The sequence below is a fragment of the Notamacropus eugenii genome, chromosome 1 (assembly GCF_028372415.1).
Source record: "Notamacropus eugenii isolate mMacEug1 chromosome 1, mMacEug1.pri_v2, whole genome shotgun sequence".
Taxonomy (NCBI): Eukaryota; Metazoa; Chordata; class Mammalia; order Diprotodontia; family Macropodidae; genus Notamacropus; species Notamacropus eugenii.
Window position 1 is genome coordinate 500,535,999 of NC_092872.1, and position 26,217 is coordinate 500,562,215.

Here is a 26,217-nt window from a genome sequence, read left to right on the forward strand (position 1 = left end):
GGTCAGGTTAATAGGGCTGTATGTGAACTGAGACTAGAACTCAAATCTCCCTTCCCCCAATCTGCTGCTCTTAACATTGCACTACATACTACTTTCCTGTCTGAGTATTTATTCTCTCTCCAACTAGTCATTGAGCTCTCCAAAGGCTCAGACCATTCTCTTTTCTTGTCTAACCCATAGCACCTAGTATCTAGGAAGTGCTCAGTAAATATTTGTTGATTGAAGGAATGATTGATACCTCTGCTGAGCTGGCTTCAATCACTTCCCACTAATTCTGGGGGATTTTATAATAACAGAGAAGCTTTAGATGAGCACAGAAGTTCACTCTGTCATCATATAACCAAATTAATTGCATCTCACTTACAGAAACAACCTCTTTTAAGTGTGATGAGGCTGCTTCCACATTGGATTTTGCTAACCAGCTATGTTACATTAGACAAATCATTTCCTCTGTCTAGACTTCAGCTTCCTCATTTGTAAAATGATGGGCTTGACCTAGGTCATCTCCAACATCTTTCCCACCTCTAACCTTCTATTATCTTTTCTATGATTCTATTGAGAGGCATTGGGGCATAGTGGAACTATCCTCAATGCCAAGAAGACTTAGGTATAACTTTTGCCCTCTAATGTATATTGACTATGTGACCCTATGTAAACCACTTAAGTTCTCAATGGACTACCCCCTAACACCATAAGTTGCAGAGAGGGTCTGACCTGCATTGGCAGAATTTTCCAATGACAGTGAAATCACAGGTCTCCTTCTTAGCCCTATAGTCCTATGATTCTTCATTCCAGAGAGAACATACTATGTACTAAATTATGGGGAAAAGCCCAGGCTGCTATTTCTCACCAGGCAACATTCCTGATGGCTTCTCCCCACAAGGTGTCCCGCTGTGAAAGGAGGACAAACACACAAAAAAAGGAAATTATGTTTGTAGAATGTTGCTGGGGAGCAGAGATGTAAATTACATCGAGGTAAAAACTATTCCCGATAGGAGCAAACATTCCTGTTGCTCTACATTCTTCCAAATCTATCACCAGAAACTAGATGTTTGTTTTCTATAATTAGTTGTTTCAAAAGATTAAGGTACTGGCAGAATTGAGAGCTGAATGTAAATAGATTCCCACATCCACCCCTCCAAAAAAAATTTACTTTCCTTTTATGTAGAGCCAACTCTCAATTATCTGCATCTAGCTCCTCACTGGAGGTATTTAGTGACAAAAATTTACTTGCAAACTGGTTTCCTCTGTCCCATTTGCTCAACATATGCTTTCCACAACCTCAAGTCCACGAAGCCCTCAATTGGTGTGAGCACAGAAAATGCAAACTCAATTAATACCAATTAACAAATATTTATTGAGTACAAGATCCTGTGGTAGGGAAGAAGGGAGGACAAAAAGAAAATAGAGACCCTGCCCTCAGGGACTTCAGAGTCTACCTGGAGAAATAAGTTTCACCAGTATGGAAAAGGAGCTAGGTAATAAGTGCCTACTGAGTGGGACAAACCAAAGCACTATAAAAATTCAGTGGTAGGAGAGATCATTAAGGGCTTCATAGAAAAGGCTTTATGACTTGGGTTGGTTTTTAAGGGATTCTGTAGGTCCTAAAGAGGAAAAAGAGGAAGAGAAAAGGCATTCTAGCCAGAAAGAACTTACACTTGGAAGTGGCAACTGATCACCCTATGTTCCCATATATTCTATAATTTTGTAATACCCCAGATATTGAATATGTGGAAAGGCAATAGGAGTTGAACTTGAGATTTCATCAAGGTAGAGTACTTCTAGTTTGCTAACTCCCTCCAGTGATTCAAACTTGCAACTGTTCTGTGACATAGAGTCTTAGACAAATATCTGAAATATTGAGAAATTAAATGACTTAGCCTGCAACACATAGCCAATATTTGTCAAAGATAGAATTTGAACTTTGTAACTACAATGCCAGCCTTCAGGCCACTACACTAGGCATAGAGAAAAAAGTATCAACAATTCTTCTCATACTTTAGGGTGAAAGAATATTGGGGTGGGGGGGGGGAATGAAGACACTCATTCATGGGCTTGCTTATTGGGCCTTCATTGAAAATCCATCAGATTCCTAAAATGGGGTAAAAGTACTAACTTGCTTGAGTCCTGAACCTAAAATCTCAGAACTCAGTTTAGCACATATCTTCTAATAATAACATGACTTGATCTGGCAGTCCTATGAAGGCAGATTTAGAGGGACTGAGTGAATACATGTGCATATGACATGACAGTATTGAAAGCACCAATCTTGAAGTCGGAAAGGATTAGTTTCAAATCCTGCTTATTACTTGTATATAACTTTGGACAAGTCATTTAATCTCTCTGGGCCTCAGTTTCTCCGTCTATCAAATGACAGGGCTGGCCTCTGAGGTCCGTGCCAGCTCTGAACATATATGAACCACAGGGGTAGATAATTCAAAACAGTGTTCTTTCCACCAGAAAGCACAATGTCAGAGGTGGTGGAAACCTCGAAAGTCCTCCAAATCCAAACCCTTCACTTTACAGAAGGAGAAATTGAGGACAGAGGGTTTAAAGTGCTTTGTTCTCGTTCTCACATCGGCTTGGTCAATTGCATGTGTTGTCTTTTTCTCCCGGTGCCGGGCTCAGCTACATGAAAACGAACAAGCAGGATTCCCGAGAGCCTGCCTCTTCCTACGAATCCCTGAAGTTGACAGCGCGCAGTGAGCAGCTCTGTCTTCTCAACCGCCACTTGTCCCTGCATCGCTTCGGCCTCCGGAGTCACTGCTCTTCGCCCCCCGGGGCCCAGAACCTTTCAAGAAGCGGGCTGAAGGGCGGAGAGGGCGAGGAAGTCCGGAGCCGGCTGCAGGAGGACTGGGAGGACCGCCCGGCCTTCTTAGACCTGCCGGGAGCTATCGTGTACATGCGAGACCAGAGACTGGAGGGCACGCTCCAGTTCCTGGAGCAGAGGGAGAGGCTCCAGTACCTCCTGACCCAGCAACAGCTTCGGGGACTCCGAGTTCGGGTGGAGAGCACTAGAGATCGAGATACAGCCCCAGTAGAGCCGGAGCAGAAGCAGCCTTCTTCTCCCCATCAGGTTGCAGACTCCGGGGGAAAGGAGACTCGGAAGGAAGAGAAGCATCCGCCCAGGGAGCCCTGTGCAGAGCCTGTGAGACCTCTGCTCCTAGTGAGGAGCGACTTCTCAGAGCCAAAGGAGAAGGAGGAGACGAGCCGGAGTTGTGCACTGGATAAGCCCCTGGACCTCTCCGACTATGGCCGGTGTCGGGAAGCCCCTAGACTCCCCGATTGGCTTAAGTCCCCTAGTTCCCCGGAGACTCGCAGCCCAAGTCCAAGGTTGGGGGAAAGACCTTCGGCACAGAGGAGCAAAGGGGCTCACTCGCTTCTGACTCCAGAGACTCTAAGCAAATTCCCAGCCTCCAACCCCGTAGATGTTCATAGAGATGCAGATCGAGCCTGCATCCAGAGAGATGAGCCCCCTGCTACTTTGGTAAGTGACCAGAGCTTGATGTAGTCTTCCCCACCCCCTCCCCCAACGAAGCCTCCCATACTCCAGCCTGACTTACTAAGCGTGCCTGTGATGGATGGAATCCAACTCTTTTTAAGGGTATCATTCACAAGCCAGAAACTGGACCAGTTCAGATGACTGAGGTCTCCAGATATGGCTTCAGGGCAGCCTCCCCAGTGTCCCTTCTCAGGTACCCACCCACTGCCACTCACCTACTTAGAGAAGGCAGACAGACCATCCCTCTTGATGCCTGATGCCTCTCTCTCTGTTCAGGTTAGCCAGCACGAAAGGCATCGAGAAACTAATTTCAGTGTCAATGCCAATGTCTGGTAACAGTTCCAAGTACTTGTATACATGGCTAATGGGGAAAAGATGTGTTAAAAATACGTTTGTACTTTGATGAGAGACAAAAGCTTAACCAAAAAGTAATCAATTCAAACATTAAGTACCTACTATCAACCAACAAGCCTCAATTAAGTACTCACTAAGTGTATGCACTGTCCTAGGTGCTGACTACTTTGTACTGTAGTCAGTAAGGAAGCAATGGAAGGGTTTTGAGTAGGAGTGATTTGACTAAATCTGTACAAAAGTCAGGCATAACTGAAATAAGACACCAGGCCTATGTTAATGAAGTCTAAGACTGCATTTATTGTGTTTCTTGCCTAATATATAATGCTTTTGACTCCTATTGAGCTTACAATACTCTAAAATTCCTTGATAGTTTCAGATACAGCCATCTAAGTGCACCATTGCTTTTTTGTACTTGTGAAGTTGATTTTTGTTAACCCAAGAATAAGACTTCACATTTAACATTATTAAAGTCAGCCCAGTGCTGTACCCTGTCAAGTTCTTCTGGAAGACTCACTTTGTAACCTAATGTATTAGCTAATCATATTAGCTTTGTGTTATCTCATATCTGATAAGTTTGTCATCTAACTTGTCTATATCATAGAAGGTAAGTCTTAGAAAATTGACTCAGTCACTTGCAATCAAATGACTTACCCAGGTTAACATGGATAATAAGGGTCAAGGATAGGATGATAATAATAAATAACAATAGCTGACATTTCTATGGTGCCCAAAGTTTTCAAAATGCCTTAATACATTATCTGAGTAATGAGTATAGGACAGGTGATGCTTATCCCACATGAAGCTATGAAAATGGATCCTCATGAGATAAGGTGTTTAATTGCATCATTAAAGGTAGGTAGGCAGTGAAAGAAGGGTTTTTGACACCTGTGAGACAGGTTGGTTAGAAAATCACTCCAAATTCAACAAACATTTGCCCTTTCTCCTCCCCTTACCTTTTTTCTTACTCCCTTTACTTATCTTGGTCCAGGTTTTTCTAGGCTCTGTCTAGGGCTTTGGGGATGTAAAATACTCATTTACATATTGCATTTTATGATTCTATCACAAATTCTGCTTATATTTCAGCTCCACTCTGAATTTAAGTTATGAGGAAATCTTCAAGCATGATCTATATTTCATTTCATCATTACCATTCTTAACTCTAGTTCTAGCTTTGTGTGAACCATAAGGAAAACACATTCACGTTGTGGTTTAGGTATGTTTACTCCAAGAAATTGAGAGGTAATAGAATATAGCAGGGAGACTCTCAAAGGCCAACCCAGCACAGGTAAACAAAGAAGGATCTAACTCTCTTAGTCTAGCTGCCCCACTGATGCTTTAATGACTGTTCATTCCTGTATTCTTCCTAAGGGAACTACTGGGGTTTAATTACCCTCTCCTTTTCCTGCCCTCTACCTCCAATATTCTGAGTGGCCTCACTCTGACTCCTATGGATGCAGGTGACAAATCTTGATTTATTGCCAGTGACTCTCAGATTCACTGAACCACCTGGGGAGGGGCTCCAGCACTGCTTTTGCACCTTGATGTCTCCTGGAAAGATTACTCAGTAATTCCCTGCCTTTTGAAACAAACCAGAATTTGTGGTTTCTGTAAACCTAAAGCAGGCTCCTCAGAGCAGGAGCACAGGGGACCCCAAAGGAGATGCTACCCCTTGAGAGTATTTTTTGGCTTTCAAACAGATATCAGGGAGCCTGCCACAGTGCCTGCCAACAGAATGCCCTGTGCCTTCTGACACTGCTCAGCATACTCAGCTGAAGCTAAAGAGTTGTCCAGATGATTCAGACTAGAGTGTGATTAGTGCCTGTCCATCCAGGAGCTCAAGCACCAGGGGCCTCAGTCTTTCTCCTCCCTGCTAAGCCTTCTCCAGCCCTGGACCACCATCACTACCACCATCACCCAGCCCCCAGGGCTTCAGCTCAAGATCCACTTCTCTAGGAAGACTTCTGGACACTGCTGCCTACCTTGGTCTTTCCCTACCTACTCTCTATCTTGTCTGCACCCTTCAGAGACTGCCTTCCAAATCAATCAAAGAGCAAACAACTGTTCACTTTTCAAGTGCCAGGTACTCCGCTAACCACTGAAGAGTATAAAGACAAAAATGAAATACTCCCTGACCTCAGGGAGCTTATATTCTAATGGAGGAGATAATGTGTGCAAAAGTGGACATAAGCAAGATATATGCAAAGTAGACATCATACTCGGCCTTGTAGGAGGAGAAGGCATCAGTACCTGAGGCAGGGAGTGGTAGCAGACAAGGGTGGAGACAGGAAAGACCTCCCTCTGAAGACAGCTGCTTCAGCTGAATATTGTAAGAAGCCTGAAATTCCAAGAGGCTGATTCGAGGAAGGAAAACATTCCAAGCAGACAGGACAGCCTAGTACAAAGGCACAGAAATGGGACGTGGAATATAATGTGTAAAGAACAGTGAGTAAGCCTGGACTTCAAAGTGCGAGGACATGATTTATGTGTAAGAAAACTGAAATGATAGGAAGGGGACACCTTGTAAAGAATTTTACATGCCAAACAGATATTTCATCCTGGTACTAATAGGGAGCCTCTGGCAGTAGGCTACCTTTAATGCTTTTTTTCTCTATATTATATTCAATTTAACTGTTCAAAAAGCTAAGGACAGGCCGTATGATGCTGCTTACTTCTATACCTCCCATAGCTTCAATATTTGTCAACATTTATTTAATCGAATAGAGCAGAAAATTAGTGATCCTTTCTTTTTGGCTTGTCTGCCTATTTTTAAAAAGGTAGCCCTTTTCCCTTTAGCCATCTGCAGCCACTGGGTAAACCTCTATCAAAATCATTAAGAAAGGAAAAAAGATGTATATCAGCACAAGGCCAAGCACAGATATCTTCCTGCATACCACCTTCCAAGATGACATTGACAAGATGGCTATTTTTTGGATTTAGTCATTCCACCAATTCCAAATACACCTAATTGTAATATCAGTCAGCCAATCTTTCTCCATCTTTTCCACAAAATAATCTGAGACTCTACCAGATGCCTTGCTAATAGCTAAGTTAATCATATCTACTGCATTCCCCTGATCTCCTACTTTAATAAACCTGTCACATAATCAAGTTTAGTGTGACATGACCTTTTTAAATGTTTTATTAATGTCTTTGGCTTTGTACATCACTATCATTTCATGATAGAGCCCTTCCTCGTAGCAATTTAAAACGCTAAGCAAAATGAACCTACAGAGTGCCCTCATCTGCCAGGATGTGTAACATCCTGCACCCATAGCCCATCACCTCTCTTTGGGAAAAGAAAAATGTGTTTCATTATCTGTCCTTTGGAAACAATACAGATCATTTTACTTACTGTTAAGAGACACGCTTGGGATGCAAAGGGTATCAAGGAAAATTTATTACAGTAGAGTTCAGAGGAATTGAACACTTTGGCCAAAGCTGACTCCACCCCTCTTTAGGAGAAGGGAGTGTCTTCTACGTTCATTCCCCTTGAATGAAGGGGTAGCTTCCAAGTAAGGCTATAGGAAGACTATAATTTGTTCAGACCAATCCAAGCCCTTTTATTGCTGTTCCAAATTTTGGACTCCATGCCACACCATCCACTGGCCACATGACTTCACGTTCTCTCTAATTGACTCTCCCTCAAACAGCTCATCAGGCCTGCACACAAGTTTCTGTCTTCTAACCTAACTGTACTAAGTCACAACTCTGATCACCCAAAACTGCGGAAACAGAACTTCTTCCTTGTTTCCCACACCTACTATGCATTAAGCTGTTCTTTTTTAGCATTTTAAAAAATTCTATTGTGGTCCTGCACATTGTACTATTAATGCTATTTTTTTAACTCTTCCTCAGTTCATATAAGTCTTCTCACATTTCTCTGAATTCCTCATTTTATAATTTCTTAACATATTTAAAACATATTTCTTTAAAAATAGTATTTAGCCAATAATATTTCATTACAATCATTTACACAATTTGTTCATTTATTTCCCAATCAATGGGCATGTACGTACTTTCCATTTTCTTGTCACCATTAAAAGGACTATTTAAATGACTTCATTTGGGGTAAAGCCATTCTGACTTTTCATGATCACTGCTCCTTTTTTGAGAGGTTCACAAACTATCCCTTTACAATACATTTCAGAATTTTGTCTCACAGCATCCTTAAGTCACATCACATGGGTGGCTCGTTATCTGTAGCTAAGACAAGTAGCAGGGATGCTGACAGAATGACAAGCTGATACTAGGGAAAACAGAATTTGAGACTGGGAACACTGTCATTGGATATTTGAAGGGCTATCATTTGGATGATGGATTAAACTTTCCTGTCTGGCTCCAGAGGACAAGATTAGGAGCAATAGCTAAAAGTTACAGACACAAACTCAGGCTTGATATAAGGAAAAAATCTCATAACAATTAATATTATCCAAACAATAGAATGAGCTGTCTCTGGAGGTAGTGGGTCCCTTCCATCCCTAGAAGTCTTTAAATAAAGACTTGAGCATTTGTTGGGGATATGATAGGAGAGTTTTATTCAGGTGTGGTTTAGAAAAGTCACCACCCTGCCCTCAAAGAACTCACAGTCTTGCTAAGGAAACAAGACTGCATATGAAAAAGAGAACAATGAAGTAGAAAAATAGGGAGTATGAACTCCAGGTACAATCAGAGTTTAAAGAACAGATAGTTCAGTGTGGTATAGAGTAATCTTGGAAGAAGGATGAGTAGAGGAGTAAAAAAGAAGAGAGCATTCTGAGCAGGGTTTCCCTCCCTTACTCCAAGCTCCCATAGCAATCTATGCATCATTGTCACTCAAACTATCTACAAGTTTGCCCTGAGGTCTAAGACCCACCCCTTGTAGTTTAGGCCTAGATCAGAGAATTACAGAATTTTAGACTTGCAGAGGGGAAGGAACTGAGAAGCCAAATAGATCAATATACAAATTTTACAGTGAAAAAAAAAATAAGCACAAAGTAAAACATTATCACCTAGTCTTTCTGGACTTGGAGTCAGAAGATATGTTCAAATCCCAGGTCTGCTCCCTACTGGTTGTATCATCTTGGACGAGTGATTTCATCTTTCTTTGTCTCACATTCCTCATTTGTAAAATGAAAATAATACACTACTTACCTGATAGAAGCATCTGTGAAAAAAGTGCTTTGTCAATCTTAAAGGGATTTTTTAATATTTATTTTTTCCCAGCCATACATTAAAACAATTTTTAACACTTTTTAAAATTTTGAGTTCCATGCCCAAAGGTTTATAAAACTGTGTACCCTTTGATCCAACAACACCACTATTAGGTCTGTATCCCAAAGAGATCATTAAAAAGGGAAAAAGATTGACATGTATAAAAATATTTATAGCAGTTCTTTTTGTGGTGGCAAAGAACTGGAAACTGCAGGGATGCCCATCAATTGGGGGAATAGATGAACAAGTTGTGGTATATGAATGGAATGGAATAAGAAATGATGAGCACGCAGGCTTCAGAAAAACCTGGAACGACCTACATGAACTGATGCTGAGTGAAATGAGCAGAACCAGGAGAACATCACACAGTAACATTAACATTTTTTAATGATGAACCATGATAGACTGAGCTCTTCTCACCAATACAATGATCCAAGACAATTCCAAAAACTCTTGATGGAAAATGCTATCATATCCAGAGAAAGAACTGTGGAGGCTAAATGCAGATCAAAGCATGCTGTTTTCTTTTTTGTTTTTTCTTTCTCATAATTTTTCTCTTTTGTTCTAATTCTTCTCTCATAATATGACTAACATGGAAATATGTTTAACATGATTGTACATGTATAACCTATGACCTATGCTGTCTTGGGAATAAGGGAGAGGAGGGATGGAGAGAGAAAAATTTGGAACTCAAAATCTTATAAAAATGAATGTTGAAAACTATCTTTACATGTAATTGGAAAAAATATAATGCTATTAAGTGGGAAAAAATTAAAGCTTTGAGTTACAATTCTATTGCTCTCTTCCTCCCTTCTCTCCTTCCTCCCTAAGAGGGTAAGCAATCAGGTAGAGGTTTTACATCAAAACAATCCAGTACTGGCTAAGAAATAAAGTGTTGGATCAGTGGAATAGACTAGAGACACAAGACTTGATAGTAAATGACCATAGTAATCTAGTATATGATAAACCCAAAGATTCAAGTTTTGGGGAAAAAAAACTGTTGAGAAAACTAGAAAACTATGGTAGAAACTAGGTACAGACCAATATCTCTCACCATATGCCAAGATAAGTTCAAAATGGGTACATGATTTACACATAAAAGATAATACCGTAAGCAAATTAGGAGAACATGGAATAGCATACCTATCAGATCTATGGATAAGGGGAAAATTTAGGACCAAAAAAAAAGGGCATTATAAAATGTAAAATAGATAATTCTGATTATATAAAATTTAAAAGTTTTAAAAAAATTTTTTTGCAACAAGTATCTTTGATAAAGGCCTCATTTCTCAAATATACGGAGAATTGAGTAAAATTTGTAAGAATACAAGTCATTCCCCAATTCATAAATGGTCAGAGGATAAGAACAAGTAGTTTTCAGACAAAGGAATCAAAGTGATTTTTTTAAAAACTGACTTTTTGTTAGTATGTGACAGAGATGGAAATAGAGCCTAGATCTTGTGACTCCAAGTGCTGTATTCCTCTTGGCCTGTTAGATCAGTAAGTCAACAAGTTTTTCCACAAGCTGCAACCCCACCCCATCCCCATGTGCTCAGAATTATAGTACCTGTATTCAGAAGAATGCATATTCTTGACCTTAGGAAGCACATGAGAAATCTTCTCCTTGTCTCTCTAACCATGAGACAAACTTGCCTTACAGAAAATATTAGAGAACTATATACACTGTATGAAAAAGTATTAATTGCTTTGCACCCTCCTTATTCTCTTTGCCATAACAGCTATGAGATTTAGAGATTTGAAGACTACCCAGCTAAATGATAGCACTGTTTAAATGAAAAAGAAAAAAACCAACCTGCTGTACCTTCAGTGGCCTCTAAATTTCATAAGTTATGCACAGTAATTTCTAGACTGTCATATTGATTATTCTTTAAGTAAGTAAAATTTTCTGTGCCTAAAACAGTGTTTCATAGGGCTTCTTAAAAAAAAATTCCATCATTCCAAAGCAAAATGATCAAAACCAGGAACCAAGGAGCTTAGCTGCCCAGAGTTAGAAAAACCCTTGGAGATCATCTAGTCCTTAAAGAGCATACTTAAAAGTGACCCAGTATGACATGGTGGGAAAAATGTTAGAATTGAAGTCAGAAGACCTAAATTCAGATCCCAGTTCTTCCATTTATTTAACTTTGTGAACCTGTTTTATCACCTATAAAAATTAGGGGTTGGGTTTCATGGCTTGTAAAATCTCATGAAAAACCTATAAAATATTGTATATCAAGGCATGGTACTAGAAATAAGATTGAACACAGAGCAATAGCAGAATATTGTCTGGTTCTGAAACCCAGGAATTTCCTACTCTAGAACAAAGGTTGGGGTAGCAGGGATACCAGAGGGGGCTTCTTTAAGCCTCAACTTTGGCAGAATCAGCAGCTTAGATCCGTAAATGTGTAGAGCACTAGAGATGCTAAGTACTGTTGTCCTCCATGTTATCTCCTAGGAGCATATGCCATCCCCACAAGGTCATCATCCCACCAAGCTTGCTTCAGAGGAGGCTGAACATGAACCAGGAATCAAGCTGAGGTTGTCTCTCCGGAAACAAGAAGCAGACAATCAACCAGGTAATCCGACTAGTAGTCATCAAAATAACAAATAAAGGCACACAGTGGAGAGATTGCTGGACTGGGAGTCTGGAAGACATAGGTTCACAATTCTACCTCAGATATTCATTAGCTGTGTTAATCCTGGGCAAGTCACTTAACTGACTTACCCGGGTTCACATGGCTAATAAGTATCTGAGGTTGGATTTGAACTCAGGTCTTCCTGATTCCTGGCTCAGAGCTCAATCCATTCTGCTACCTAGCTGCCCCAGATTTACATAATGGAAATAATAATGCCCTATCTCACAGGGCTGGTATGAGGCTAAAATGAGACAATATATGCAAATCTCTTTTCAAACTTTAAAGCATTATGGAAACATTAGCTATTTTAAATAGCTTAATTTAGCATATTGATTGGGTAGCAATAAAAAAATTCATTGCTTGTTGCACTTTGAGATTATATTTCCATCTCTGCAGCAGTTCTGAATGATCTGCTAAAATTTAAAATAATGATTTAAAGGGTATTGTCTTTGCCACTTACTACCTAGATGACCATGGACAGCAATCTCTTCTTCTCAGTTTTCTCAACTAAATGGACTAAGTGATCTCTAAGGTCTCTTAAAGCTTTATATCCCATGATCCTAAGATCATATCATATCCATAAAAGAACTAATACAGCTTGAGGGTGTCATAGTAATAGTGATTGTTTATATTTCTGTACCAATTTATATACATGATCTCACTGAATCCCTTAGCTTAGAGGTAGGTGATAATAAGAATTTATTTAGACATTTATGCATGGCATTTATTTAGAATGTTCAAGTTTGCAAAGTGCTTTTCATATTTTATTTCATCTGACTTCACAACAATACTATAAGTTAGGTTCTACAGGTATCATCCCCATTATAAAGATAAGAAAACTGAACCCCAGAAAGATAAGCAACATGCCACAAATCCAAGATTAAGCATTAAATTCAAACCCAGGTCTTCCTGACTCTAAGTCCAGCACTCTACCCACTATGCTCTACTTCCTCTCTAGGTAGTACAACTATAATTGTCCCCATTTTATAGATGAAGAAGCTAAAACTCAGAGAGGTAAAATGACTTGCCCAAAGTAACACAATAGCATATGGTAGAGCTGGGATGAGAATTTTGGTCTCCTGATTTAAAGCCAACATTCTTGATAACTATAGTACTATTTTATACATGTCATGGACAAAGTATTATTAATGGGTTGTGGTGAACCCATGGAGGCACATCCAGAATGAACAAATCCTGGGGACCTGCCTTATTCATCCCGTTTATTGATGATGAAGACAATGGCATAGAGAATAATGTTCCATGCATTTGCAGAGGTTAAGATTCAAAGTGACCTTGATAAAATTGAAAAGTAGTTCAGGGTAGCATCATTAAAGGGCATTGATCTTGGACAATTTACCTTTCTGAGCCTCTGTTTCATTATCTGTAAAATGGGAGGAAGAACAAATCTGCATTATCTATCTCACAAGGGTATTGGGAAGAGAGGATGACAGAAAGGTAAACATATTTGGAAAGGAATGAGTGTTTTATATAAGTAGGATTGCTTGAAAAATATAAAGTATTATACAAATGCCATGTTATTACAGAACCAAGATGCAACTCATTATGGGTAGTGTGAGTAGCTTAGATATTTGCCCAGTTGGTGGGGAGGAGCTAGAACAGATTTCCATTGAAGGCCCCTCCAGTTCTGGATTTCTGCATTATGTTATGTGACTGAGACTCTAGAATTCTCCTACCTCTTTCCTTCTGACTAGTCATTCGGAGTGTTCCCCTTGTTGTTATGATTGAATCACCTCCCTTCATGCCACTTCCTGGGATCCAGACCATGAGTCACATCAAGAGATCTGGCCTATGAATGCTTTGGCCATTGCCAGCTCACTATGTGAACTAAGCCTTGGGTCTAACAAGAAGATCCTGGGCAATCAGGAGATCAGGGGTGGAGGAGTGACTGGGATGCTTAGTGCTGGGTCAACCTGACCCTTGGCAAACTGGGAAATCAAGAAAGCTTGGCATGCCTAGACTCCTTTTTCTGGGCCTGGGGCCTTTGTCCCTTGTTTTCCAGTTTCCCTCCTTTTGTCTACATCAAAAACTGCTCTCAAGAATAGGACGATATATTCTTTTGCACCAAGGTGTCAGTGAATGCCATGTCAATGAAAGAACTCCTCTCCTGGGTGAGAGACTTTCTTTGACCTGGTATTATATTTCCTGAGAGAGGGATGAATCATATTCCAGCCTAGCAAGGTGTCTAAAAGAACAAGACTGGATCCCCTAAGAGATGGATGGTGGAAAAGTGACTGAAAATTAGGATAATTATCTTTATCCTACCTACTTCAGTAGAGATCAAGTGAGATTATGGCTAATAAAGCTTCTATTCACTCTAAGACAGTTTGCAAACCACTGTGAAGCACTATATCCTGAAAAGGCAAAAAAGACTGTTATTTTCATCTAAATAAACTATGAACCTACAATGCTATATCTGATGAATTAGCTACATGCAAGGAGGAGCATTGTCAGAGGGTTGGCATCCCACTAAATAATGGCTTTTGGGGGGGAAGAAGGGAAAGGGAGGGTACTAAGATCCAAGAAATAGACAAAATACAAAATGATCCTCAATCTTACATGCTCCTTTCTCCCTTCACCATCCATGATAATGAAGCAGTGTACAGAAGGTATTGTTTGCACAGTTCTTATACAATATATAAACATTAATTTAATTGTTCATATCCTTAATGTGGGTTATTTGGCCAATGGTCAATGAGTTGACATATTGCCGGAGGAACTGAACCACATCTATATTGACATTCTGGTTATGAAAGAAACCAGACATAATCTAGGATATGGATGACTGGAAAGAGAGATGGGCTGATTATGCATAAGGATGAAAGAAAGTAGTTAATCAGTCAATAAGCATTTATGAAGAACCTACTATGTGATGGGCACTCCATTAAGCACTGGGAACACAAAGCAAAGCAAAAGGCCATCCTTGTCCTCAAGGAACTCAGTCTAATGAAGAAGACAGCACAAAAAACAACTACATACGCAAGATATACACAAGACAAACTGATGGTTGTCAACAGATGAAAGACATTAGCATTAAATGGCTAGGAGTGGGAAGGACATTTTTTATTCTGTTTTTCCCCCAAATTACATGCAAAACAATTTTATCATTCACTTTTTAAAATTCTGAGTTCCAAATCCTCTCTCCCTCTCCTCTCCTCTCTCCTTGAAAGGGCAAAAATTTCATATATATTGTACACATGCATCCATGTAAAACATATTTCCATGTTAGCCATTTTGTTAGAGAAAACACAGACCAAAAACAAAACAAAAGAAGAAAAATAAAGAAAGCAAAAAAAAGGATGCTTCTACTGCATTCAGACTCCATCAGTTTTTTCTCTAGAGATAGATAGTATCTTTCATCATAAGTCCTTTGGCATTGTCTTGTATCATTGTATTGCTGAGAAGAGCTAAGCGATCATCGTACAATATTGCTGTTAAGGGGTACAGTGTTCTCCTGGTTCTGCTCACTTCACTTTGCATCAATTCATCTAAGTCTTCTGGGAAAAACTTCTTGCAAAAGGTGAGATTTTGAGCTGGCCCTTCAAAGCAGAGAGGTCAGGAATATTAGTTTCAGTTCTGGGTTCATTTTAGTAATTAATTCAGCAAGTTGGAGTACAGCCTGATGATAGACATCAGGTAGCAAACCATGCTATCTGAAGATCAGCTGAAGGAACTGAGAACAGTTGACATGAAGAGGAAGAGATTCAAGGGTGACAAGACAGATGTTTTCAAATGTTTGGCCAGCTATGCTGATGCATGCCTGTAGTCACTGCTCCTGAGGAGGCTGTGACTGGTGGACTACTCTAACACCACCACCGCTGTGGTGGAAGCCATCACCATCGCGTACCTCAACTAGGCAAAAGCCTACTGCCTGATCGCAATGTTTCAAGTCTCCCTCCTCCTCTGGTCCATCCTCTACTCATTTGTCCAATTAATTTTCCTAAAGTTAAAGTCTCATAATGTCCTTCTCTCTCCCTCATTGAAGGATTCCCTATTGCCTCCAGGATCAAATACAAACTCCATTTGACGTTATCACCTGGTGCCTTCCTATTTCTCCAGTCTTCTTACACCTAGCTCTCCCTCCACATACTCTAGAATCTAGTGATTCTGCTTGGTGTTCCTTCCTGAAGACATTCAGATCTGTCAACTCCATGAATTTCACTGCCCCATGGCCCCTATACCTGGAATTCTCTTGATCCTCAGTCCCTGCCTCCTAGCTTAGGACCAGCTTCTTTTCTAAAAAGCCTTTCCCAGTCCTCCTCTGTGTTAGTGCCTTCCCTCTGGTGATTAACTCCAATTTATGATGTTTATATTATTTGTATGTTGTCTCCCTAAATTGTGAGTAAACTCCTGGAAGTCCTCCAGGGACTGGTCTTTGCCCTTATTTTTTCCCTATTGCCCTGACACATAATAGGAACCAAATAAATGTCTGTTGACTTAACTTGTTGGTTTTTCTTTCAAAGGGAAGATGGGCATTTAAAGGACTGGGCAATTTCCCAAATGCAATCCAGCCTATTCTTCCTGTTTCATCCTGCTACTTAAAATTCAATGTCCATCTCTGATGTCTATACTGTTGGACCAGTTCAATGGACAGTTCATCCAACTGCAATTAATCTGGATAATTAGCATTCTTCATACACTTAAGTTATTGCTGTGGAGGTTGTTAGATTGAATGATTGTGAATCTTACTTAGGAGAGCCTGTAATTCAAGTCAACAAGCATTGAAGTTAAGCACTTACTACATGCAACACACTGTGCTAAGCACTATTGATACAAAGAAAAGAGTTAAAAAAAAAAAAGGTCCTTGCCCTCAGGAAGCTCACAGTCTGACAGGAGGGACAACATGCAGATAACAATGTACAAAGAAGATATAGACAGAAGGAACTGGAAAACATCACAGAGAGAAGTTACTACTGAGGACAACTGGGAAAGACTTTTTGCAGAAGGTGAGACTTTAGCTGAGACTTCAAACAATACAGAAGGATTGCTTGAAGGAGGGAGGTTGTTTGAAATGAGGTGGGAGAGAAGGAGAGAATTCCAGGCAAAGGAGACAGCTGGTTAAAAATACATGGAGTTGGAAATTTGAGGGTGTTGACTGAGGAACAGCAAGGAGTCCTATGTTACTGGATCATAGTATCATATATGGGGGAGAAATAAAGTGTAAGAAAACTATAATGGTAAGAAGGAGCCAGGTTATACAAAGTTTTGAATGCCAAATTCTATTTTATATTTTATCCTGGTGGTGATAAGGAACCTAGAGAAAGAGAACTAGAATAGGAAACTAGAGGTAATATGGAATCACTTGTTTTATTGAACAAGGAGGTGATATGGTCAGGTCTGTGCTTTAGAAAAATTTATTTGACAGTTAAGTGGAGGATAGACTGGAGGCAAGAAGACCAACCAGCAACTTATTGCAATAGTCTAGGCATGAGGTGATGAGTGTCAGCACCAGGGTGGTAGCAGTATCAATGGAGAGGAGGTAGACTATCAATGGAAACATTATCAAAGGTGACAGGATCAATGGAGAGAAGACTATAAAATGAGAGGTGTTACAAATATAAATGGATTGGCAATAGATTAGATGTGGGAATGGGGGCATTGAGAGGGAGTGATGTGTCAAGGATGATACCTAGGTTTTCATCCCAGGTGACTGGGAGCACAGTGGAACCTTCATGAATAAGGAAGTTAAGAAGAAAGAAGAATTTGGTGGGAGAAGACGATGAATTTCGTTTTGGACATGTTATAGCACACAAACTAGTCTAAGATGCAAAAAGAATTAGAGGAGGACCTCCTCCATGCTGAATGGAGCCTACTTGGAAGGCTTACAGAGAACAGAGACAAAGGTTGTCATCCAATGTGATCTTCACTGGTAGAGGGACGACTTAAACTTTACAAGTACAAGATCATAGATCAGAGAGGTAGCAGTTTGTTTGAAAATTATCTGGGTGTTTTAGTGGATCACAATCTCAATATGAGTCAACGATATAATAGGAAAGATAAAAAGCTAACGAATTAGCTCTGGGGTCCATTAAGACAGACATAGTTTTATGGAAGAAGATGACAGCCCTGGTCAGGCCAATAGAGTATTCCACAGTGTAAGGACACTAAACTGTAGACTATCCAGAGGAGGAAAACTAAGATGGTAAAGAGTCTTGAATCCACTTCATATGTGAAACAAACGAAGAATGTTTATTTTGGAGAAGAAAAGCCTAGAGACATAAAAGTCCTGTTTGACTTTTCAAGGACTGTTATATGAAATAAAGATTAGGTTTGTCATAGTGGATAGAGAGCCAGCTTCCAATTGTAGAAGACCTGGGTTTGAATTCCACCCCTGACATAAACTGTCTGTGTAACTGTGGACAAGTCATTTAATCTCTCGGTGATTAAGGCAACTCATTAAGGTTCTAAACTGAACAGAAACTTCCTATCTGCATTGATAAAGGAAGTTCCTTCACATTCAAATTCCTTATACCTATAGATATATAGCCTAGAAAATCATAAGGTCAATCCTTATCACTTTTTGGCCCCAGGAAGCAGAACCAGGAGCACTGAGGAGAAGTCCTAAAGAGACCAACTTAGGCTTAATGTGATGGAAAAGTTCCCAACCATTAGCCCGTCCAAAAGTGAAACTGACTTCCTTGTGAGTATTGGGTTCTCTCATCATAGGTCTTCAAGTCAAGGCTCACTGACAACTTGTTGGATGGGTTACAGTGGGAATTCCTATAGTAGGTGATTCTAATGAAGTTAAAGTCCCATTACTGCAATGAAATAATACGTGGACCCAAACAACTGGCCTTCTAAGTCATTCACTAAAATCAAGAACCTGACATTCTTTCTTGTGCCTTACAGACACCAACCATGCTGAGTCCTTGAAGCCAGAGTCTGATGAGCCAGATACCTCAGACAGTGAGGTTCGTTCCTGCCACCTGGGACTTGGGGGCACCAAAGGGGAAGATGGTTGAATGAGAATGACCTGGGAAAATAACATGAAGGGAAAGATGGAACCAGTAGTAGATCTAAAGCCAGAGGAGCTGAGTTCAAATCCCAGCTTAGCTACTGTGTGTCCATCTCTGAGTCATAGTTTACTCTTCTATAACATGAGGTGGCTGGACTCTGCTATCTCTAACTCAGCTAGCTCCAAACCCTGTGATTCTGTGATTTGGGATTAGAAGGTGCTTTGTTTTAACCTGACTAATATCTCTCATGTGCTTCAGGTGGCTCCTAACTGTGAACCAGGAACCAATCAAGATACCCAGGGAGAAGATCTAAGGTATTTTTGTGTGAAGGATAAAATACAAGGATTGCCCAAGAAACGGAAACGGGGACAAGATCTATGGAGTAAAGGTATGAGGGTAAAGGACCCAGCCTAAAGAGTTGGCTTTTCCAAGAGGGTGAAGAGCATTATGGGAAAGAGAGGAGAGGATGATAGAGAAGAAGGAGAGTCAGTTCTCAGGGGGCAACTGTGATTTCTAGTTTCTAATCATGTTTGAATTTACCTCCCAGCAATTCTGAATATACTTATCATCTGCCTAGTGTGACTAAAATCACAATTGCTGCAAGGCAGCCCAGCATGTATGTTCAACTGAACACTGGGTCAAGAGTGAGGAAATTAAACTTCATAAGCTAGAAAACACTGTGAACATATTCCATCCCCCTTGGTAGAATACAAGTGCCTTGAGGGCAGGCACTGTCTGACTTTTACCTTTGTGTGCCTGATACATAGTAGTTATCAGAAAAAGCACTTACAGTGGAGACAAATTAAAAAAAATATAAGACAATACTGGCCTTCAAGGAAATTACATTCTGTCAAGCAGGATATACTATGCCATGCTGCCCTTTCCTTTCTCTGTGCTTCAGTTTCCTCACCTGTAAATGAAGGGGTTGGCCTGAATGATCTATAAGGTAGCTTTCAGCTGGAGTGATTTAAGGCATTATAGAAGAGAAAGAAAGAAAAAATGAATGGAAATAATGTTTGTGAGATTAAAAGGTTAAAAGTATCATACAAAGAGACTTATTGTCATCACTGCTACCATTATCCTGCTCTGTAACAAAGGTTCCAAATCAAGTGTCACAAACTATTGCAGACCCCTTCCCAGGATACTGGGGCCCAAACCCTGGGCTTGATGGATTAGGAACCAAACTTCCATTTAAAAGCGGAAAAGCTATAGAGGGCAAAACCTGACTATTTGTTCCTACCACAAGAAGTTCATGCTGCTCAAACATTTGCCTAGGGTGATACTATTGGGGTTTGAGTTCCCTGCGATAAGACACAGTCCCCTGTACGTTGGGAACCCCACGTATCTCTCCAGCCCAGGGAACTTCCTGCTAATGGTTAGCCACCCAGGCTTGGCAACCAGGGTTCTGAAAGAGCCCTCTTTCACAAATAAGCTAATACATATGAGTCCCTCAGTGTTTATCCAAGCAATACCCAGGAATATGGATTGACAGTGGAGGCCACCCACTCCACAATAAGCTATTGACATTTGGAGAAAGCTTTTATGCAACTCCTGTTTATTTTCCAGACTGGCTATAGCAGTTGGATTTTCCAACAATGGCATGGGTTATACAGCTATTTCCTACTGGTGAATAAGCAGAAAATTGCCCTTGATAAGACCAAGCTTTAAGCAGCCCTCAGCTCAGTAGCTGCATCCTGCCTCATCATGCAAACCAGATGTTTTGCAGAATGGTACAGATGGGCCCCAAGGGGCCATGGGTGGGGAAATTGAGGGCTTATTAAGTCAGTTTTTTACTTTGGTCCAGTTCAGGATGGGGTACTGCCAGGAGCTTCCTAGTTCCATCTGGGAAATCTTGGTCATGATGAAATTTTCTGAATGCACAGGGATAGCAGATGGGATAGCAGCCTCTGAGGTGCTACCCTACAACTTGGTTTTTTACTTCCTTTAGAGCATTTGAATTACTTTCTTTTTTGGTCCAGATGAATATTCTCGATCAGGGTAGGTAATTCCCAGTGACAGAGATCAGCAACTCATCTGTAACCTGTAGTCTGAGAGAGTTTCTGGGGGTACTGACAAGTTATGTGACCTACCATGCAGCTAGGTGGCACCATAGTGCATGGAGTGCTGGGTCTGGAGTCAGGAAGACCACAGTTCAAATGTGACCTCAGATACTTATTAGCTGTGTAACCTTGACCAAGTCAAGAGGCCTATTCACCCAATTGGCGTTACCTCCCTCTATGTGAAGACCTGAAAAGGCCAAGGTCTCCCATTGCATCCTGGGCCATCTGGATACAGATGGCTCTGGAGGAGAAAGTGAGGCTGGTGACCCGCACAGCCCTCCCTCACTCAAAACAAAGTCAAGTGCAAGTCATGTCCCCATTTCTCTGATTTCATGGTCTTCTTTGAAAATGAAGGACAAACACAACAACAAGTTTGGCTATCCCCTGAAGACTATCCCACAAAGCAGAATCATGGGCCCAGGTCACAGATACATTTTTGCAGAGAAAAGGCCCACAGAGTCTATAGAATTCCCTGCTGTCAGACATGTACACCCAGAGGATGTGCTCCCTTGCACTATGAGGAAGTCTTCTCTGATGTCTTACCACTAAGCAAACTTCATTCTGCCCTTGGTGTTTTGTTGTTTTGGGGGAGTTTTGGGAAGCAATCAGGGTTAAGTGACTTGCCCAGGGTCACACATCTAGTAAGTTCCTGAAATCAGATTTGAACTCAGGTCCTCCTGATTCCAGATCCAGCACCCTATCCACTGCGCCACCTAGCTGCTCCATGTGGTTTGTTTCTGTCTTTGTTTTTTGCCCCTGGTTTTAAGGAACTCTGGATTCAAGAGCTATAATTAAATTCTGGGGTAGCAACAAAAAGGATTACCTCCCTGGAAGTATCTGCCTACATCCTGAGATAGAAGGGTCCAGGCTTGCCCCAGAGGAAGCATAGGGAGCCAGAAAATGCCACTAATCCTCTAGGTATATCTTCAAAGTTAGGCAAATCTTCAAAGAAAATTCTCCCTGCACAGATACCCTAGGCAGAGAGTAAAAGAAAAGCAAATGCTTCTCACCCTACACCTCTTATTCCACAAGCATCCCGGGAAAAACATTATTTCTCTATGTCAAGAAAATCAGTGACAGGACTCAGTGAAAATCAAATCATTTTAGAAGAAAACTGCCCAATCCAGGGTGCCCCTCAGTCCAGGGAACAGAGAGTTTTATGACAAGGAGGAAGACATCAATTGTCTAAGCCACTGGCAAATCATCCTGGGCCCCTCACCAAAGGAATAAGCCCAACTTCCAGAGAAAACACTGCATGGTGTTTCTGGTGGCCCAAATGGCTTTTTTAACAGTAAAATTGTCATTTATCAAGAATTCAAACAATAGAAAGTTCAGCCTGGATAATCTGACTATGTCATAGACTTACCACTGGAAGGGACTGCACAGGTCATCTAGTCAAACCCCTCAATTTTTCAGTTGAAGAACTAAGGCTAAAGAGGTTAAGTGACTTGCCCAGGCTCACACAAGTAGAAAGAGGCAGAGGCAAGTCTTCTGATTCCAAATTCAGCATCACTTTCCACCATACTAGGTTGCTTCTATGTGTTTTGCATAGTCTTCAGAAAGATGATCCTTCTTTGCCTTCTCCAAAGAATATTGCCTTGTGTTGGATAGAGTTTGAACAGTGAATGGGTTTTCTTGTCATCTATTTTTTTTTTTTTTTTTGGAATCTGGCCATTCAATTGTTCACAAATCCAGCCCCCAAATTTGGAACTGATTATCAAACTAAGACAATAAAAACCAAATCCAGTAACAAGACCGAGTTAGTACTTTTGAGGGAAGGAGATTTCTGTTCAGGCATAGACTGGATTTAATGACCTTTCTCAGCTCAAAAATGCAAAGATTCTGTTACTCCTTTCTTACCCCTGCACTCCTACCTTGGGAAGATATATTTCCCTGAGTCAGTGCCTCCATCCCTGAAAGATAATGTTTTTCCAGAAGTAAATGCCTCCACGGTCCAGAAGAACGCTTAATGCTTATTGGCTGGGAACACGGGACTAGGCATCTGGTTGCACTTCTCAAAAGGGTCTCCTCCACAATGCTTGAGATTCTTTATACTGTTCCAACCTTAAGTGGCACTCATTATAGAGCTCTTTAAGTTAACAAGCCTCCTATCTCCAAACACTCTTGAAAGAATTGGACAATGAATCATTCACACCATAGTATGACTTAGTTTATCAAAGTTTTTCTCCTAACTTCTGGCCAAGAGTTCCAATACAAAGGACCTAGGAGTTGTAATTGGGAAGGTAATTTGGAAAAATAGAGCACTGAAAAGGGTGAGAAAAGACAGACCTGGATGCATTGTGTTTTGGACTGCCAGAAAGCCCAGGACTTCGGAGAATAGGAAAGGATGATTGCTGGAAAGTAAGGAAGAAGTATAGAAATTAAAGTGAGTGGGTACCTGCTCAGCAATTTGCCTGGGGCAGGCCCTGGTCTCAGATATGATTTAGCTTAATGTCCATTTTTCCTGGTGTCTCTCAAATCTCACATTCCCCCACCCTGATGTTAATTCCGGTGTGTGGCTTCTTGTTTGCAGTAGCTAAGAAGTCCCCAAGGGGAAGAAGAAGAGTGAAAGGGATCTCTACCCAGATTGAAGAAGAGGAAAGCTCAAAGGAAGATGATAATTCCAGCCCTGCTTCAAGCAATGGGGACTCAAAGGAGACATCCATGAGTGGGCCATGAGTGGGAATTCAGGAGGTTTTCTTTTCATTAAGATACCCAAAAAAGGAACTTGACCTAAAATAGTCAAGTGATGAAGACCAGTATCTCCAAACCCCAAAGCGCCAGCAGTCTTGGACTGTGTAAATTCCGTCCCCAATCCTGGATTCCAACATCACTATGTACTTCTCTCCGCAGAGAAGAATAAGGTTAGCAGAGGACATTATGAAGACTTGGTTTGGCAGGGAAGGAAAGAAATGAACAGGGTTAAATCTTTTTTAACTAGTTCCTAAAAGCATAAACCACCTCAGCAAGAAAGAGATGGCACAAATTCAGGAACCCCTCTGACATCCACTCTTCTCTTAAGTAAAATGAACATTAACCCATCTTTGATGGTAAACTGAGGACTGTGAGCAAATGGAGGATTGGTTCTCACATGAAGGAGAAGTGGTTCGATGACTGAGGCAAGAGCCCTGAGGATAGAAAGAAGGGTTTGCAAAGGATGTATGAGACTCACTGCTCTTCTCAGAGTGGGGAATTTTTTCTGCCTAACATTTGTATCCAGTCTTCAGTGTCCAAGTCTAGCAATTCACATCTTCTCCTCCCTTAGGGAAAAATCAAATAGTAAATGAATGGATCTGGGAGGTAGATGGACAGATACTTTAGACCAGGTAAACTTGGAACAGAGGGGGTAGAAGGGAAGAAAAGATAAAAATAGGAGGTGCTGGTATTCACATCTCTACTACAACAGGAGCATTTTGGTCACTGGGTAGACAGAAGGTGGCTGGTTCTGAGATCCTACCATCTCTATACAAGAAAAGGATCCTATGACAGCCCTCAGAAACTGACTGCATTCTGTTCCCTGAACCTTACTGATTCTACCAACTCTCAATTATCCAGAGGTACCACTTGAGATGAGGACCACTGGAATCCACAAATAATCTTTATTATAGCCAACAGATTCGACTCTCTCCCATAAAATCAACAAGTATTGATTATTCACCTTCTTTGTGCATAAAAATATCCATGGCCCTGTAGGCCCATAGCCTTCATTCCAGGAGAGATAGGAGATTCGGTCCCTACCCTCAGGAAGCTCACGGTCTAACTGTGGAAACCAGACTCAGGTGAGGGAAAAAAGTGAACAATGCAAGATACAATATAATTCAATTCAACAAGCTAATGGCTAAATTACGTGGCTTGGACCAGAAGGGGTGCAATGCCAGGCACGTCAATGACATCTTTAAACCTACACTGAAAACTATAATGTGATAGTGCAGCTCCTTGACCAAAAGTGATGCCATTATTGGCAAAGGCTGTATTTCTGAGGACTAGGAACCTCAAGATCCCTAGATTTTTCACATTGGTCAAATTGCCTACCCTCATTTTTCTCCTCTAGACCTCTCAGGAACTTGGTCAGAGAAAGCAGAAAGAGGATATAGTCAAAATTGACAGGTTTTCAGCCTGGAAAACTGAGAGGATGATATACCATCAGTAGAAACTAGGAAGATAGAGGTGGGACATTTTGGGGGTGGGGGTGATAATGAGTTCAATTTTGGCCATGTTGAGTTAGAAATGCTAGCAGAACATCTTGGTTAAAATACACAAGAAGCTAGAGAAAATTTCCTTACTACAGATGTTTCAACAAAAACTAGATGACCACTGAATAGGCATTTATGGAGGGGATTATTGTTTGGGTATGGGTAGAGCTAGAAAATCTCTGAGTTCCCTTCTAACTGAAATTCTGTAATTTTGTGAGGAGTGGGGTACACGGTGGCCAGGTGTCTCTCACTTTGGGTAAAAAACTGGGTTTATACCAAAAAATAAGTTAAGAACCGAATCGGGTTTTACAAAAGGATGCGTGAACTTATAATTAGAAGAGGTCAGAAGTCACCTAGTCCAATCCTGAAATAGACCATGAGCTTTTTTCTACTACAACCCTGACAATGGATCATCCAGCCTTTGCTTGGACGCATTTTTCTACAGAGAGGTTTAAAATGTTTTTGTGTGTTTAGAAATGACTTGGTTTCTAAATTCAATTTATAGGCAACATTTAAGTAATAGCTGTATTGTGTAAATTAAGTGTGTAAAAAGCCCAAAGTTGGGTAGCCAGGGTGCAAGAATGAGAAAAGGTCTACCCTGAATCCTACACACTTTAGCAGTTTGTAGGGGGTTGGGTTTTTTTTTTTTCTCTTAGTCTGGGTCTGCCACCTAGTGGAGAAGCCTGGTAATACTGTATTTTGCCAATGCTAAAGGTGGCAGAGAGAAGTCATAGGCAAGCTAATCAGATAAAACTAATGGTTAATCAGAAAAGGGGATGAATAGGTAGAGTGCACGTAATTCCAAAATGGTGGGCATTAGACAGTAATTCTGGGTTTTCTCTTAATCTTCATGGTCCATAGGCTTGAAGGATATCCAAAAATCCTTCATGTTGAACATTTTTTCTCAATTCAAAACACTGTGATATGAAATTCAATCCTGTGCTGTGTTCTTATCATTGAAATGATGGAGTTTTGTGAAAATAAAATTTCAAATGGAAGCCAGTGTGATTCGTAAAATCTCCAGGCTGAAAAGAACATTACAGGTTACCAAGCCCATCCTCCCACTCCATGCAAGAATCCTCTATGACATATCTAGCAGAGGGTCATTCAGTCCCTTCTTAAATCCATCCTGTGATGGGGAGGACATTATCCCATTGAGGTGACCCACTCCATTGCTGGTCCCTTCTGGTGGTTAGAAAGTTCTTCCTTATGCTGAACCTAAATCTGCCCTCCTGTCATTGCCACATCTCTAGCACAAGTCCTGCCTTCAAGAGCTACACAGAATATCTACTTACTACTTTTTCTATA

At 40.8% G+C, this 26,217-nt stretch overlaps 1 protein-coding gene across 1 annotated transcript in view; it reads left to right on the forward strand.

The window, feature by feature from the left end:
• The window catches only part of RBBP8NL (RBBP8 N-terminal like), a 71,596-nt gene extending 45,689 nt beyond the window's left edge, over positions 1-25,907 (forward strand). Inside the window, exons 10-14 of the mRNA XM_072633350.1 lie at positions 2,629-3,487; positions 11,502-11,622; positions 18,550-18,611; positions 18,915-19,044; positions 23,250-25,907. Coding sequence (XP_072489451.1) covers positions 2,629-3,487; positions 11,502-11,622; positions 18,550-18,611; positions 18,915-19,044; positions 23,250-23,395 — 1,318 coding nt within the window. The 3' untranslated portion in view covers positions 23,396-25,907. The remainder of the gene's footprint in view (positions 1-2,628; positions 3,488-11,501; positions 11,623-18,549; positions 18,612-18,914; positions 19,045-23,249) is intronic.
• Positions 25,908-26,217: the final 310 nt, after the last annotated feature.